The following is a 16,605-nucleotide window of genomic DNA, read 5'->3' as shown; positions in this document are numbered from 1 at the left end:
ATACGCACGCACATGTGCAAATCTGCACACATCGACTAAGGTGGAGCACAAAAGTAAAAGAGTAGAAATGAGTTAAAATGAAGACCTGTGGGGGTTGGGGATTTAGCTCAGTGGTAGAGCGCTGGCCTAGCAAGCACAAGGCCCTGGGTTCGGTCCCCAGCTCCGAAAAAAAATAAAAAATAAAAAAATAAAAATGAAGACCTGTGGTGTGGGGGATCCCACATAGATGGTGTCTGCAGTGTTGCAGGTCTACTAGGCCTGGTGGTGCAAGTCTGTCAAGCCATCTGCTTGGAAGGCTGAGGCAGGAGGATCACATCTTAAGGCCTTCTTGGCTATAGAATAAGTTCAAGGCCAGTCTGGGCTACACACACACACACACACACACAGAGAGAGAGAGAGAGAGAGAGAGAGAGAGAGAGAGAGAGAGAGAGAGAGAGAGAGAGAGTGTTTAGTTCAAGGTCAGCCTAGAGAATTTAGTAAGAACTCATCTCAAATGAAAAAGAAAAGAGTCAGTGTCCAGTGAGATGACTCGGAGGCAAAGGCACTCGCCATAGGGGACTGAGGACTTGCGCTCCATTCATGGAATCCACATAAAAAGTCACATGTGGTGGCGCACATCTGGAAGCCCTACATCCTTAGAAAGAGACAGGAAGCAGAGACTGGAGGATGGCCAGGAAGCAGGGCAGGCTGGCTAGCCTGAGGTGTGAACCATGGCAGAAGCCACAAGAGAGACGCTCCCAAAAGCTGTCACATCCATGCAGCGGTATGCCCTCGCCCACACACCCTGCACACAGGGAGGGAGGGGGATTTTTTTTAAGTGATAAGAAGGGTTGTGATGCAGCTTGGGGGTAAAGGGTTTGCCCTGTATGTGAGGAGTCCTGGTTTCCATACCCAATTAATTAAAAACAAAAGTCCCCAGAGCTCATGGCAGAGAGTGGGGATGTCATGGGGGCAGGAGGGTTAGATCAAGATCTTAATGTCCTCCTCAGCTGTATGATGAGTATGTGGCTAGCCTGGGGTACATGAAACCCTGTCTCAAAATACACAAGTGTGAGAGGAGAAAGAGGAGCAGGGACAACAGGAGGGGTCAGAGGTCGTGCTATAAGCATGGCATAGTTTTCCTTGAACACCTAAGTTACCAGTTCGTGGAGGGCATTGTGAATACGGGTACAGGGGACCAGCTGTCGCTGGCACAGATATTCAAGGGTCCTTGAGTATTGGAAGTCACTGGAGATGTGACCTGCATCATTAACACAGCCTGCTAGTAGTCCTAAACACTACCGTCAACTGACACCAGGCAGGCCCAGGAAGAGCTTCTCCACGTCTCTGGGTCCATGTGCCTACTGCTGCAAACGAAAGATAGCTGCATGTGCAGATCCACAGTAGACTACCGCTCTGGCTTTTAAAGGGCAGGCAATGCTGACAAGAACTACATGTACACAGGTCAGTTATAGAGTCTGAGCGATCCCACTTCTATGAGAGAGGGGTAGTTAAAACCGTAGAGAAACAGAGTGAGTGTGGTGGTGCACACTTGTGATCCCAGGACTTTGGAGGCAGAGGCCAAAGGGTTAAGAGACCAGCCTGGACTCCAGAGTGAGGGGACTTGTGGGGAGACAGAGAGAATGATGGGAGCTAGAGGCTGAGGCGATGAACGAGAGTCAACATTTAACGGCTACAAAGTTTCCTATACAGAAGACAGAAAGTTCTGGAAGCAGGTGGCAACGTAGTGCATAATGCCACTGAATTCTGCAGTTAAAAATGGTTACGATAGAGCTGGGGTGATGGCTCCAGGCATAGAAGTGTTTGCTGTGTAAGCCTGACCACCTGAGTTTGATCTCTGGAACCCACCTTAAAAACAAACAAACATGGATGGATATGGTGGTTCAAATATGTAATCCCAGCACTCCTGAAGTGGATGGGAGGTAGAGACAGAACTGTCCAGTCGTCTGTGACAGCCAGATAACCTGTATTCTCAGCACAGTGACAGAAACAGCAGGAGCTAAGTCCTACCTCAAAAGGAACAAAATGGTACAAAGAAAGAACAGAAGCACATGTATGTTTCCCTCTCCTCCCCCTCCTCCCCTCCCTCCTCCCCCTCCCTTCCCCCCTCCCCCCCTCCCCTCCCCCCTTCCCTCCTTCTTCCCCCTCCCCTCCCTTCTTCCCCTCCCTCCCTCCCCCTTCCCCTCCCCTCCCTCCCCTTCCCCCCCTTCCCTCTCCTCCCTCCACTTTTCCTCTCCCCCACTTTGTAATTGTTAAGATGGCACAGGTCTGGGGGCTATTATCAGTGGGTAAGCTGTTGGTCATGTAAGCATGAGGACCTGAGTTCAAATCCCCAGCACCCACATAAAAAACTGCCTGAAGCCGTTTATGCCTGTGAAACCAGTCCTAGGGAAGGTGGAAACACACAGGTCCTGGAGCTCACTGATCAGTCAGTGTAACAAAAAACAGTGAGTTTCAGGTTCAATGAGAGAAACTGTCTCAAAAAGTCAGACAAGGTCACACACTTGACCATGCAGCTGCACACACAAACATACGCGCACACACGTGCACGCACACACTGAAAAGACAGACTAGCCTATGTGACAGACTCTTATCCTACCTAGGTGCCCTGACTGTCACAGGGCCCTCGTCTGAGAAGGTATCAACCTCCGGAAGCCCCAGGGATGGAGACCCCACCCTCCTTCCCCTCTCAACCCATCCTCAGCACTCACAGAGCCTAAGTCCTTCCAAAAGGAGTGCCCAGGGCTTGTGAATGGCATCGGGTCCACTTCTGATCTAACCCCTTCTTCACAGCATCAACTAAGGCTTAGAACTCTGGGTAGAGTTGCTCCATTTTCTAAAATCCAATCATATTATCAAAGAAAAAATCATCGTTGAGGTTTGGGCTGTTGCAATGTATTGTGAAGCTAAATATTGTCCCTGGCTGCCCCCAAGGACAAGGACTTTCTCACGTAGACCCAAGTGATGCTACACGATCTTGACCCCCAAGTTATCCCTGGCTGGTGAATAAAGACGCCTACAGCCTACAGCTGGGCAGAAGAGAGACAGTTGGGGTTTCGGTTCCAGGGCTTGGGGTCAGAGAGGAACCATGACGGGACAAAGAGAGAAGGCGGAGAGGGGAGAAGATGCCACGGGGTAGGCGAGTCGTGAAAACATGGCCATGAGGGCCGGTCAATTGGAGTTAAGAGCGGCCCAGACAGAACACAGCAGAGTCATAGCTTGGCCTTGTTGGCAGGGAAGTAGATGTCATAGCAGAAAGGGCAGACGTCTGCCCAGCGGGAGTGCTGATTGAAGGCTTATTATATGTGTGTGTTATCTGGGAACTGAATGATCAAAGGCTGGGTAGAAACCCTTTCCCACTGAGATTAATTGATATTAATTAGTACAACAAATCATCTTATTTCAATTCTTTTGTCACTGCTTGGAAATAGAGCTCATTGGTAGAGCACTTGTCTAATATGCATGAGGCCCATCCCTTGCCTTTTTGAGACAAAGTTTCACTGTGTAGCCCCAAGCTTACCTCCAATGGGCAATCCTCCTGCCTCAGGCTCCCGAGTACTGGGGTGAAGGCGCACATTGAGCTTTACATTGTGTATCTTACTGCTATAGGCTCTTGCTCTCTCCAAGAGACGTCTCTGAAGAAGGGAACACAGCCTTTGTGTTTGTGTGGCTGTGTTTTAGATCCCTGCTGTGCAGAACAGAATCCTCCAGCCGCAAGCATCCCGTGCCCTGAAAATGTGCCCAAGGTCGCTGAGACTCAGACTTACTGATTTTACTTAATTCAACTGTTCTGTTTAAAATAACGTAGCCACAGGTGGCTTGTGCTGTTTTATCTGACAGCAGGGCTTCAAGTCGGGGCTGTCAAAACTCAAATTTAAGGAAGACAAGTGTGTGTGTGTGTGTGTGTGTGTGTGTGTGTGTGTGTGTGTGTGTGTGTGTGTGAATACAAATAGCAGGATAATTTGGGTACAGTGACATCAAGAAAAAGGGAGTTAATCAGCAGAGCATGGTAGTACCGAGCTGTCACCCCAGCTACAAAGTCAGTAGATGAAGATTTCCAGGTCAGCCTGCAAGATGCTGCCTCAAAAAAAAATATATATATATATATATTATATATATATATATAATAAAATATCAAGGCTTACAGTGTGCAGCTCCCTGTCTATATCCTTGCCGCAGCCCACAAATGTCTGGCCAACGGAAGAAGAAATGAAGGTGCGAGGCGGTGAATGAATGCATGGGACAGCAGGAGATGCCAGGCGGTGTGAACGAAGGAGGGGGACCTGCAGACTGCGTGTTCTGAGAGCCTCTCCAATTCCCACCCAAGTGCGGGGAGTCAGGGCGGCTCCAAACCTGACTCGGAACCCCTTTTGACTCACAGGGAGTAAATCTGGGGGACGCTCTGCTGCAGGGGACCATTATTCTTCCCACGGTTGGTGCTGCCACTGTTGTTGCTTGGCGTGGGTGTGAGGTACCGCCCGGGGGAGCAGACAGCCGAAGCAGTGGCTTAGGCAAACCAAATGGGGGTTTTCAAATATATACCAAGGCTGGGGAGATGGCTCAGTGGGTAAAGCATCTGCCTTGCAAGCATGAGGACCCAGGTTCTGATCCCAAGAGCCCACCTAAAGCTGGGCGCAGTGGCACACATCTGTAGTCTCAGCACTATCTCTGCGAGATGGAGGGATGTTGTGGGATATTCGCTCACGCTATGAACCCCGAAATTGTGTCACAGAATGGCTCAGCTCTTAGCACACACTTTTAATCCCCCTGGATGGACCACAGAATAAAGTTAGTTTGTAGAAGGAAGCACCCATGTTTGAAAGTGATGTCTTCTCGAGTGGCAGAAGAAGTGACAAATTAGAGAAAGATCTGACAGAATAGGCTATGCCCAACTCTCAGGAGAAGGAAGAGGAAAGCTATTTAAGAGAGCAGGGCAGGGGTTGGGGATTTAGCTCAGTGGTAGAGCACTTGCCTAGCAAGCGCAAGGCCCTGGGTTCGGTCCCCAGCTCCGAAAAAAAGAATAGAAAAGAGAGAGAGAGAGAGAGAGAGAGAGAGAGAGAGAGAGAGAGAGAGAGAGAGGAGAAGGGCAAAGGAGAGAGAGAGGAACTTGTCTGCTTTACTGGGAGAGTTTTACAAAAATGGGTTGAAGAGAGAACGGGCCAGAAGATTAGAACAGATTGCCAACATGAGGCCAGGCAGAGCAATTCAGAAGCCAAGAGAAGCAAGACTGAGTCAGTCAGCTTGGAGAGAAATTTGAGCTAGAACAGCTGAGCTGAACCAGTCAGCCAGAGCTCGGAAAGAAATGGGACGGGTGAGCTTATTCAGCAGCAAGTCTCAGCCGCAGCTGACAACATTCTAGACCTAGACAAGATTGTACGGGGGCTAGAAGCCTGGGCCTAGGTTAGCAGACCGTGGCAGTGAGCCTTGGAGATGACAGATACTTCAGACGACTAAAAGATACTTTCACAGGAGGCCAAGACAGGAGACCTGAGAGCAACTGGTGTTCCCAGTGGCAAACAAGGCACAGGAGATGGTTGGACACATAAGGTTGTCCTCCGGCCTCCGCAATTGTGCTGTGACGCATGTGTGTCCACACACGCACACAGGCAAGTATCCGCTCATGCCCACAAACAGGAAAACAATGTCTCCCACAGCAAGCCGGCTGGCAAGGGTGATGTTGACAAATGACTGAGTGCCTCTCATCCAAATCCTCAGAAACCCTGCGCAGGGCCATCTGCCATAACATAGGAAGTCAAGCAAGTGACCTCCACCTCCATCACCCTCTCTCCAGACCGGCAGAAACCAGCTGAAAGGCCCCACAGCCTCCCAAGAAGAAAGGATTTCTCAGAGGGCCCCACTGACCTCAACGTTCTACAAGTTACATGGAAGCCACTCTGGAAATAGGCAGTCTATAAACAGCAGTGACAACCAACCCTTAGCAGAGCCCAGAGGCTCAGATCTGTCCCTCCAGTCACTGTGAAGGCTGACACGGGACAGCTGAATGAATGTTCAAGACTAACCTAGGCTACAGAATAAAATCTGAGTCACCATGGACAGTTTAGGGAGACCCGGCCTCAAAATTCAAAAAGAGCTGGAGGGGTGGCTCAGTCAGTAAAGTCCTTGGTGCACACACGGGAGGACTTAGGTTTTGATCACCAGAACCCACAATGAAAGTCAGGAGCAAGGACAATGAGATGAAATTCAGAGATAACTGGATGCCTGGCAGTCTGAGGAAAGGCTAGCCTGCTGGCCTACTTGGCAAAACCTAAGACCCACAGAGACCCTGAGTCAAATAAAAAGTAGAGGGCACCAGAAGACCAGCACTACAAGCTGACCTCTGACCTTCACACTTGGGGTGTGCACGCAGGCTCCTAGACCTCCATCCTGCCCCCAGGAATGCGTGAATGAGAAAGGTGAGTGTGTAGTTTCTATGGTCGAGCACCACAGAATGAAATGGAAACCGGAGGCTGGAGATGCATAGAGTGCACACACACACACACACACACACACACACACACACAAATACAGTGACCAACACTTGGCAGCACTTGTTTTCATATCGGACAACACAGAAGCTGGCCCGCTTGTCATCAGGTTGAAATCCATTCTAGAACGTAAAGCCTTCCACAGTGCCACATGCTAGCTGGAGCATGAGTGTCCCCAATGTGTTTGTTTGTGTGTGTCGAAGCAGAGCCTCACGAAACCCATGCTGACCTCAAACTCAATATACAATAGCCATCGGTGGCTCTGATCCTCTGATCCACCTGCCTCCACCCCTCAAGTGCTGGGATTGCAGGCGTGAGCCACACCATTCAGTTTATGCAGTGCTGTGTCTGGAACCCAAGGCTTAATGAGGGCCAGGCCAGAACTCTACCCAGTAACCCACACTCCAGTCCATATCTTAATGTTTTGGAAGACACCGAGGAGGCAGTAAGAGCCACAGAGAGGCTACCAATCTCTTCTAAGAGCCCCACTAACAGGCAGAACAGCACGGTGAGGGCAGAGTTAAACTCCGGCTCAAGCCTTCCCATGGGCCCCTCCGTAGGACAAGCCGGGACCCTATCTTTGTCTCTGTGTGGTCTTAGGAGGAATTCCAAGTCCTGTTCGAACACTCCACTCGGGGGGCCATTTGACCTGGTCACTGCACACTGGGCAGCACGTGGATATGACCTAGAACTTGGGAACCATGTGACCTGCCTGCTCATGCCCAGAGCCAACAATGGGTCGTACAGGTCAGAGAACAATCCCCCTGAGCACCACTTTACAGATGAGCCCAGAGGCAATTCCAGAAGCGGAATTTTCCCAACACCCCCCAAGCCGGAGATAACAAAATAAATCAGTATGTAAGCGTGACAGGGACTTTTAGATGAATGCTAAACTGGAGTTGGGAACAAGTTGCTTTGGTTTGGATTTGCATTGCTTTGTTCTGTTGTTTGACATGGGGGCTCACAACTGAGCCCAGGCTAGCCTTAAACTCACAATTCTCCTCCCTCAGCCTCCTGAATCTGCAAACAATTATTAAAAGACAAGGACGATACAGGTCAAGTTGGCCTATGGGTTAGTTGGGGTCCTTTTAGGTTTATTTGTGTGGGAGGGGGTGAGGGCTACACTTGTTGCACTATGCATGTAGAGAGGCCAGAGAGCAACTTGGAGGAAGTCAATCTTCTCTTCCCATCATGTTCGTCCTTTGGGTCAACTGTTTCGTCCCTGGTTGCTCAATCTCTCGCCTCTGTGCCTTCTCTGCCATGAATCAGTGTCCCTACAAGCTATGGCTGTGGGTGGATTCCCAAAGGCTTTGCTTAACAAGCATGCATGCACGCATCAACATATCTGCAGGCCAGTAAGCTTGGAGCTTAAGCTTAAAGGAGAGGAGGCATCGGGCTGGGGATTTAGCTCAGTGGTAGAGCGCTTGCCTAGCAAGCGCAAGGTCCTGGGTTCGGTCCCCAGCTCCATAAAAAAAAAAAAAAAAAAAAAGGCCAAAAAAAGTTCAAAGTGGGAGCAAGATGCCACAGCTTGTTACAGGTTCCAGTCAGCTAATGACTCTCAAAGTAAAGCCCCCGGTCGCCATGTCTGAACTGAGCCAACATGAAGCTATAATGTCACAGAAGGAGCCTTAGTCATATGGTCACATGACATAGACTTCTGTGAACATTTCCAAAGAAGCCTCCGTCCCAGGAATGAAGCTCAAAGCTGAGACTGTCTCAGGGAGAAGACTTTGTCGGTGACAGTAAGAGCAAACGTGCTGACCGCAGGGCATGGGTGTAAGACTTTTGTCCCAGCACTCAGGAGACAGAAGCAGGCAGATCTCTGTAAGTCCAAGGTCTGCCTCGTCTCCATAGTAAGACCTTGTCTCGAAAACAAAACGAAGTCTAAGAACTGAACTTCAGGATTCACCCAACTGTGAACCAAATTAAAAATTGTATATCAAATATAAGACAGGTTTTATCATCTGGACAGACCAGAAGACTAAAAAAAAAAAAAAAAATCATCAAAGAAATGAAGCCCCTCCTGTCTCTGCTATCAATCACTTAGGACTTCAAAGCCAGGACCAACAAGATGGCCCAGTGGGTAGAGGCATTTGTTGCTAACCCCAACAATCCAAGTTTAATCCCTGTTACCCACATGGTGGAAGGAGAGAGTAGACATCCTCATGTTGTTTTATGACCTGAACATAGATGTTGTGGCACACACGCGCCCACACGTGTAAATGTAATAAAACACCATGACAAATAAAAGGACCCAAGACTTCTTCTCCCAGCACCTCCTGATATCAGAACAAGAAAGAGAGGAAGGAAGGAAAGAAGGAAGAAGGAACGAAGGAAGGAACAAAGGAAGGAAGGAACGAAGGAAGGAAAGAAGGAAGGAAGGAAAGAGGAAGGAAGGAAAGAAGGAAGGAAGGAAAGAGGGAGGAAGGAGGGAGGGAGGAAGGAGGGAGGGAGGAAGGAGGGAGGGAGGAAGGAAAGAGGAAGGAAGGAAAGAGGAAGGAAGGAAGGAGGAAGGAAGGAAAGAAGGAAGGAAGGGAGGAAGGAGGAAGGAAGGAGGGAGGGAGGAAGGAAGGAGGGAGGGGAGGGAGGAAGGAAGGAAAGAAGGAAGGAAGGAGGGAGGGAGGAAGGAATGAAGGAAGGAAGGAGGGAGGGAGGAAGGAAAGAGGAAGGAAGGAAAGAGGAAGGAATGAATGAAGGAACGAAGGGGAGATGATAACATTGGTAGAAAGAAGAAACACCCAGTGTTCCTTCTCCGACCTTACCTAGTCTGTCCATTATCTTTGTGTGTGTGGAGGAGGCATACATACATGTTCGTGGAAGTCGGTATATACACATACACATGTGTGCACATGTCTACAAGGAGGCCAGAGGGTAGCTGTTCCTGGGGGGGATACCAACCTTGTTTTTGAGACAGGGATCTCTCACTGGGACCTGGAACCTGTCTGAGTGTTCAAGGCTGGATGGCCAGCAAGCTCCGGGGATCCACTTGTCTCCACCTCCCTGGCACCAGGATCACAAGGATGTCACCGCATCTGGCTTTCTATCGTGAGGGTCTGGGTTCCAACTCAGGCCCTCATTACTGAGCAGCAAGCGCCCGGCCAACTGAGCTCTCTTGCCAGCCCCTACATCTGTGTTCTGTTGCTGGAACAGAAGACCCGAGACCTGCTAGCTGAAAGAATTAGAAGTTCTTGGGCTGGGGGAGTAGCTCAGTATGCTAGTCTACCATGCACTGGGTTCAGTCCTCAATGTTTCATAAACTGGGTGTGGTGGTTTGCACCTAACCCAGCACTTGGGCAGATCAGGAATTTGAGACCACCCCAAGCTGGGAGTTAGAGGCCAGTTTAGGATCCACAGAATAGAGGCTCTAGAGACTGGAACATCCAAGTCCATTGCTGGCTTCAGTTCAAGGGCAGTAAATCTGCAGGTGTGCAGAGACGTGGCAAGCTTGGAGCGGCAGCCTCACTGCACTACAACCAGCTCTGGAGAGAACTAATCCCATCTCTGAGAGCTAGCACTCACTCAAGTGAAACAGCTACATCCCCTAAGACTTGATCCCTTCTCAAAGGCCGACCTCTCCACAGAGGCAACCACGTGCAGCCAGGCAGGGCGGCCCACACTTGTTATCTCAACCTGAGGCCAAAGGACTGTGGCCTGTAAGGCTGACCTGGGCCACATAGTGAGTTTCAGAGAAGCCGGGGTTATGGAATGAGACATTGTCTCAAAAAGGAGTTTGGGGGCGGGGTGGGGGAGTGGGGGGGAGGCATGGAAGGCAGGACAAGATGGCTCAGCAGGTCAAGGAGCTTATCCCAAAAGCCTGGAGACCAGGGTTCAATCCCTGGAATTCACATATAGTTAGAAGGAAATAATCAATTCCGCACATTGTCTGACCTCCCTATGTGTGCTGTGGCACACAGCCCATATACAATATTATTAATATTAATAATAATAATTATTATTACTATTAGTATTCAAGGCAACCATATCAAAATGCACACCAGATAATGAAAACTTCATATTAAAAAAAAAAGAATGCAAAATAACACAACTAATGTGTTCAGATGGGAATCAAGTATACAAAATGTTAACTAAAATATACTCTTGTGAGGTATGGGAACACACAGCCCTAATTTCAGCATTCAGGGGGGTAAGACTGAAGAATTAAGTTCAAGACCAGCCTGGGCTACACAGTGAGATCAAGGCCAGCCTAGGGTACGGAGCAAGACTGTCTCCAAAACAGGAAAAGAAGAACTAGTACTCAGAGCTAGATAGAGCTCTTCGAGGTCAAAGGACAGCCTGGTCTACCACAGTGAGACCTGACTCAAACAAAACAGAAAACAAAAAAGGAAATCGGGGCTTAGGTAGGATCCCAGAGAGCTCCACAGGGATGGAGCAGTTCCCCCGCCCTGCTGGCATCGCGAAGTGCTTTCTAAGGATCATCTCATATAATCCTCCTGTGGTCCCGAGTGGTGGGGACTGTCACCGTTCACCGTGTCGCAAATGTGGAAACTGAGCTCTGGACGAAAAAAGCGCCTCGCCCAGGGGAAAAAGGAAACACGGAGAATTCGCTGCGCTGTGCGCAAAAGCGGGGTAACAATTACCACTCCGTTAGGAAGACGACACTGGGTCGTTCTAGATCCAGGCAGTGGGGTCTGTGAATTCAGCCCAGTTCTCTAGACAGTGGGGACGGAAAAGAGGAGTCTCAGCGGCCTGGCCCCTGTCTATCACCCCCAGACCCGCTGCTCACCTTGCGTATTTGGTTTTCTGGAAATCCAGCAACCTGGCCAGAGTGAACATCGCCGCGGTTCCATCAGCGCCCGGCCCGGGGCTGGGACGCGGGAACACCGGGAGCCGCTTCGGGAGGCGCAGCAGGTTGGAAGGGTGTCGGATCCTCGGGCAGCTCCAGAGCCCGGAGCAGACCCGATCAGCTGCCTCCGGAGCCCCGAGCCCCCGAGCCTGGAGTCTCCCGATCGCAAATCCTGAGCAGATGGTGTCGGGGGCGGGGCGGGGGCGGGATATGGGGGGGACTCGGGCGCACGCTGCCAATCGCCCGGCTGGGAGGTCCCCTCCCTCCTGCTAGCTTCTCCCTGTGTCCCCTCCACCTCATCGCTGTTCTAGCCAGCAGAACACAGTTTGGACTAGACTGAACTGCTCTGTTACCATTGCCATCCCGGCAGCACCGCAAAGCCACCGGGGACGCCTGGGGACAGAACCTTGTGGCACCCTCAGTTTACTTGTTGAGGGCTCTTAGTCCTGTGCACCCCTGAGAAACCTGTCAGCCCTGAATCCTCCCTACCATCTAGGACTCTGTGACTCTAGGAACCATCTTGCTCCACCACCGCCACCCCCATTCCACCCCCGCCTCCACCCCCATCCCCGTCCCCATCCCAGTACCAAAATAGGGACATTCCAGCATGTTCAGAATCTGCAGCCACAAGTCTAGTCTCATATTTTCAAACTCGAGCTTTCTTTTTATTATTACTTTATTGCATTTTAATATTTTGAAAGATTTATTTTTATTTTATGTGTGTATACGTACGCGCACGGGGCAGAGGGGTGTGGCTATGTGCATGTTAGTACAAGGGGGTCTGAAGTGTGGGTCCCCAGGGGTGGGAGTTAATGGCAGTTGTGAGGCAACTGAAGTGGGTGCTGGGAGTCGAACTCCAATCCTCTGGATGAGCAGCAAGTAGAGGGAGCTGCAGGAGGCAAGATGGTCTTTGAGGTTTATGATAGCTACCATTGTTGACTTTCCACCTCTGGGCATGTCTGTGAAGGATCTTATTGGTTGGGTTAAGGTAGGAAGGCCAATGCTAAATGTGGCTGGACCAATCCCTGGGCTGGGGGCCGGCCCGAAATAAAAGAAATATTGTGAACTTAATGCCAGCATTCCTGTCTCCTGGATTCTTTTCAATGGTGGCCCTGGTGGTTTTGTTTTTTGAGACAGGGTTTCTCTGTGTAGCCTTGGCTGCCCTGGAATTTGCTATGTAGACCAAGCTGCCCTTGAACTCAGAGATCTACCTGCCTGTGCCTCAATGCTGGGATTAAAGGTACCACAGCCCAGCATCTCTCTGCTTCTTGACCATAGATGCAAGTTGACCAGGTTGGCCCCCAGGTTGACGAGAAGTCCTCTCCCCCTCCATCCATGGCTTCCCCCTCCACAGCTTCCTGGTTCTCTTGATTTGCTTATTTTTACCCAATGCTAGAGACTGAATCCAGGCCACAGTACATGCTAGGCAGATGCTTTATAGGCTACATCTCTGGTCTCCTTTTCTCTTTTATTTTCAGATAGTCTGGCTAACTTGCTCAAGCTGGCCTTGAACCCACTCCATAGCTGACCTTGAACTTTTGATCCTCCTATCTTCAGCCTCCCAAGTGGCTGGGAGCTGGGCCTCCCAAGTGGCCTTGCTCTGCTTCTTGTTAGAACAATGTTTGTTCATGTCCCGTGGAATACTAAGAAAACGCCACCCACACCCTCTGTGTCAAGGGAGCCAGAACTAGAAACAAACTGATAGAAGGCTGCCTGGTCCACCTCTGCCTTCCTAATGCTAGGCCGGGGTGGGGGTGGGGTGGGCAAAGCCAGAGGGTTACAGAGAGACGGTCCGGAGGGGATTGTGGCAGGACGGCAGTACCTGGGAAGAAGGCTGTGGATCATGAGGATGCTAAAGGAAAAGGCGAAAGGGGGGACCCTAGGGTGCTTAAATGATAAGACTGACCAGCCTTAGATGCTGGCTTAGAAATTCAACACATCTAACATGGGCATCCTAGCACTTGGGATACAAAGGCAGCCAGGATATTTTAAGGCCAGCTAGGACAATTTAGCAAAATCTTATGTCAAGAAATCAAAAGAGAGCGGGGCGTATTACTCCAGTAGAGCATTGCCTAGAATCCCCCAGTGAGAGGCTGGGAATGAAGCTCAGTGGTAGAGCCCCTGCCTAGAATCCCCCAGTGAGGGGCCGGGGGCGTGGCTCAGTGGTGCAGCCCCTACCTGGAATCCCCCAATGAGGGCCTAGGGGCGTGGCTTATAAGTAGAAAGTCTGCCTAACATGTGAGACCCTGAATTCAGTTGCTAGTACACAAGGAGGGGAAAGAATTAACAAAAATGTCACAATTAAACTAATTACTCTTTATGCTAACTTTAAAAATTAATTTTAAAAATAAGGCAGAAGGCCAGGTAGTGGTGGTCTATGCCTTTAATCCCAGCACTTGGGAGGCAGAGCTAGGCAGATCTCCGGGTTTAAGGAGATAGCCTGATCTACAGAGTAAGTTCTAGGACAGCCAGGGCTGCACGGAAAAACCCTCTTAAAACTGGGGGGAAGGGGAGAGAAAGAGAGAAAAAGAAAAGAAAGAGAGAAAAAAGGCAGAAGGAACGGTTAGAAGGTTATTATTTATATTTATGTATCCTAATTGGTTGTAGACTTAATTGCAACTCCTGGTAAAATTGAGTGACAAAGCCAGGTATGGTGGTTAAAACCTATAATTCCAGAATTCAGAGCCGAACCAAGAGGATCTTGAGTTCGAGGGTAACCTGAACTGCACGGTAAGAAGATGACAGCGACAGAGGAGGGGGGAAGGGGAGGAGGGGGGGAGAGAGAGAAAGGTAGTGATAGAGGAGGAAAAGGAGCAGGAGGAGGGAACCCACAATGGGGGGCTGGGGAGACAATTTTTTTTTTCATTTTTCTTTTTTTCGGAGCTGGGGACTGAACCCAGGGCCTTGCGCTTGCTAGGCAAGCGCTCTACCACTGAGCTAAATCCCCAACCCCAGTGGGGAGACAATTTAACGAGCAAAGTTCTTGCCATGCAAGCATGAGGGCTTGAGTTCAAATCCCCAGCACCCGCATATAATCTGGGTGCAGGGACATGTATCTCTTTTTTTTTTCTTTTCTATTTTTTGGAGCTGGGGACCGAACCCAGGGCTTTGCGCTTGCTAGGCAAGCGCTCTACCACTGAGCTAAATCCTCAACCCCGGGACATGTATCTCTAACCACAGTTCTAGGGACACAGAGACAGTTGGATCCCGGGAGTTTCTGGCCAGACAGCCAGTTGGTAAGTTCCAGATCTGAGGAGAAACTTTGTCTCAAAGAATTAGGTAGCAGACCAGAGACCGCTCCATGATTAAGAGTGCTTGCTGTTCTTGTGGAGGGCCAGGTTTGGTTCCTAGCACCCACATGACAGCTAAACACCACGCTTAGCTCCAGTTTCAGGGGATCTGTTACCCTCTTCCAGCCTCTGTGGACACTAGACATGCCTACAGAGCACATACATACATGCAGGGAAGACACTGATAGTATGAAATAAAAAAATAAATAAATAAACCTTTGAAAAAAGACGGAAAGCAACAGAAGAAGACACTCGATCTTGACCCGTGGCTTCCGTGTGGACAAGTGTGTTCACACACAACAAAGTGAGCTGGGGTTGTGAGGCCAGTATGGGTATGGTATGAATGGGAGATTTTGGAATTCGGAGAGACCAAAACATTTCTGAAGGACATGGCTCATGGGCACAGGCTACATGCGTTTAAATCTCTCTGTACCCTGGCCTCACTGTCCGACATCACCCCCAGAAACACTACTAACTTCTACTGACCTCTAGGAGACAAAACCCAAATAGAAACAGAGAGAGATAAGCCCCACATCGCACAGCCCTGTGCTAACCCGCAGGTCCAAGTCTCTCTATCAGAAGCATTGACTCCTGCCTATCTGTCTCCCAGCATTATCTCTGCCCCAGCTCTCAGCCTCAACTCAGGTCTCACCTGACATGGCCTGACCCTCTCGAATCACCTTGCTTCCCACAGAGTCCAAGTAAGATCTCAGGCGGTCACTGGTAGGCAGAGTTCCTAGGAGGCTCAGATCAGACCTCTCCAAGGCTGCGCCCTCCTCCTTGGCCTAGGCTGTTTGCCCACCTCACCGCTACCCACTTTCAAGTAGGTCTTGACAATGGGCCCGTAGAAACCACTAGGAGACCCCTGGAATAAAACGTTAAGTCTAGAAGTGGATATTTCCACCTCCAACAGCTAAAGAAGTTGAATAAAAAATAAGTTACTATTTTTACTGCTGGGATGTGGTTGTTATGGCAACAAAGGGCCTGACTCTTGCTCCAGAGTGGGGGTTGGGCTATGCTGGAGGGAGAAGGTGGAGGAGGTAGCTGGTAGGGTGGTCAGCCACAAGGAGAGAAGCTGGAGGATCACAGATCTGTCCTGTGTACATCAGAAGGACTCTAAACCACCAAATTGACTTCTTCATAGTTCCTTACCACTCCCCTCCCTCCTTCCCTTCTCTCCTCCTTTCCTTTTCTTTTTTATACTTTCACAGTGTTGGAAAATGAACCCAGGACTTACATATACCACCCATGCATTTACTAACAAAGGGACACTGGAACACTGGAAGAGGAATTCTGCTTCAGTGGTAAAGTCACTGCCTAGAATCCCCCAGTGAGGGACTGGATTGTGGCTCAGTAGTAGAGCCCCTGCCTAGAATCCCCCAGTGAGGGGCTAGGGCGTGGCTCAGTGGTAGAGCCCCTGCCTAGAATCCCCCAGTGAGGGGCTGGGGTGTGGCTCAGTGGTAGAGCCCCTGCCTAGAATCCCCAGTAAGGGGCTGGGGTGTGGCTCAGTGGTAGAGCCCCTCCTAGAATCCCCCAGTGAGGGGCTGGGGTGTGGCTCAGTGGTAGAGCCCCTGCCTAGAATCCCCCAGTGAGGGGCGGGGGGCGTGGCTCAGTGGTAGAGCCCCTGCCTAGAATCCCCCAGTGGGGGGCTGGGGGCGTGGCTCAGTGGTAGAGCCCCTGCCTAGAATCCCCCAGTGAGGGGCTGGGGGCGTGGCTCAGTGGTAGAGCCCCTGCCTAGAATCCCCCAGTGAGGGGCTGGGGGTGTGTCTCAGTGGTAGAGCCCCTGCCTAGAATCCCCCAGTGAGGGGCTGGGGGTGTGGCTCAGTGGTAGAGCCCCTGCCTAGAATCCCCCAGTGAGGGGCTGGAGGTGTGGCTCAGTGGTAGAGCCCCTGCCTAGAATCCCCCAGTGAGGGGCTGGGGGTGTGGCTCAGTGGTAGAGCCCCTGCCTAGAATCCCCCAGTGAGGGGCTGGGGGCATGGCTCAGTGGTAGATCACCTGCCTAGAATCCCCCAGGGAGGGGCTGGGG

At 50.5% G+C, this 16,605-nt stretch overlaps 1 protein-coding gene across 2 annotated transcripts in view; it reads right to left on the bottom strand.

Annotated features, from left to right (window-relative positions):
* The window catches only part of Mmd2 (monocyte to macrophage differentiation associated 2), a 45,421-nt gene extending 33,965 nt beyond the window's left edge, over window positions 1-11,456 (bottom strand). Inside the window, exon 1 of one of the 2 annotated variants that reach the window (XM_032886894.1) lies at window positions 11,230-11,456. In XM_032886894.1, coding sequence (XP_032742785.1) covers window positions 11,230-11,279 — 50 coding nt within the window. In that variant the 5' untranslated portion in view covers window positions 11,280-11,456. Of the gene's footprint in view, window positions 1-9,383; window positions 9,405-11,229 lie in introns of those variants that run through there. The other variant, XM_032886895.1, reaches the window with a different exon arrangement.
* Between the last annotated feature and the right edge of the window lie 5,149 nt (window positions 11,457-16,605).

Source organism: Rattus rattus, chromosome 16, assembly GCF_011064425.1.
Source record: "Rattus rattus isolate New Zealand chromosome 16, Rrattus_CSIRO_v1, whole genome shotgun sequence".
Classification (NCBI taxonomy): domain Eukaryota; kingdom Metazoa; phylum Chordata; class Mammalia; order Rodentia; family Muridae; genus Rattus; species Rattus rattus.
The sequence above is the reverse complement of the archived record's forward strand: the minus strand, read 5'-3'. Positions and strand labels throughout refer to the sequence as shown.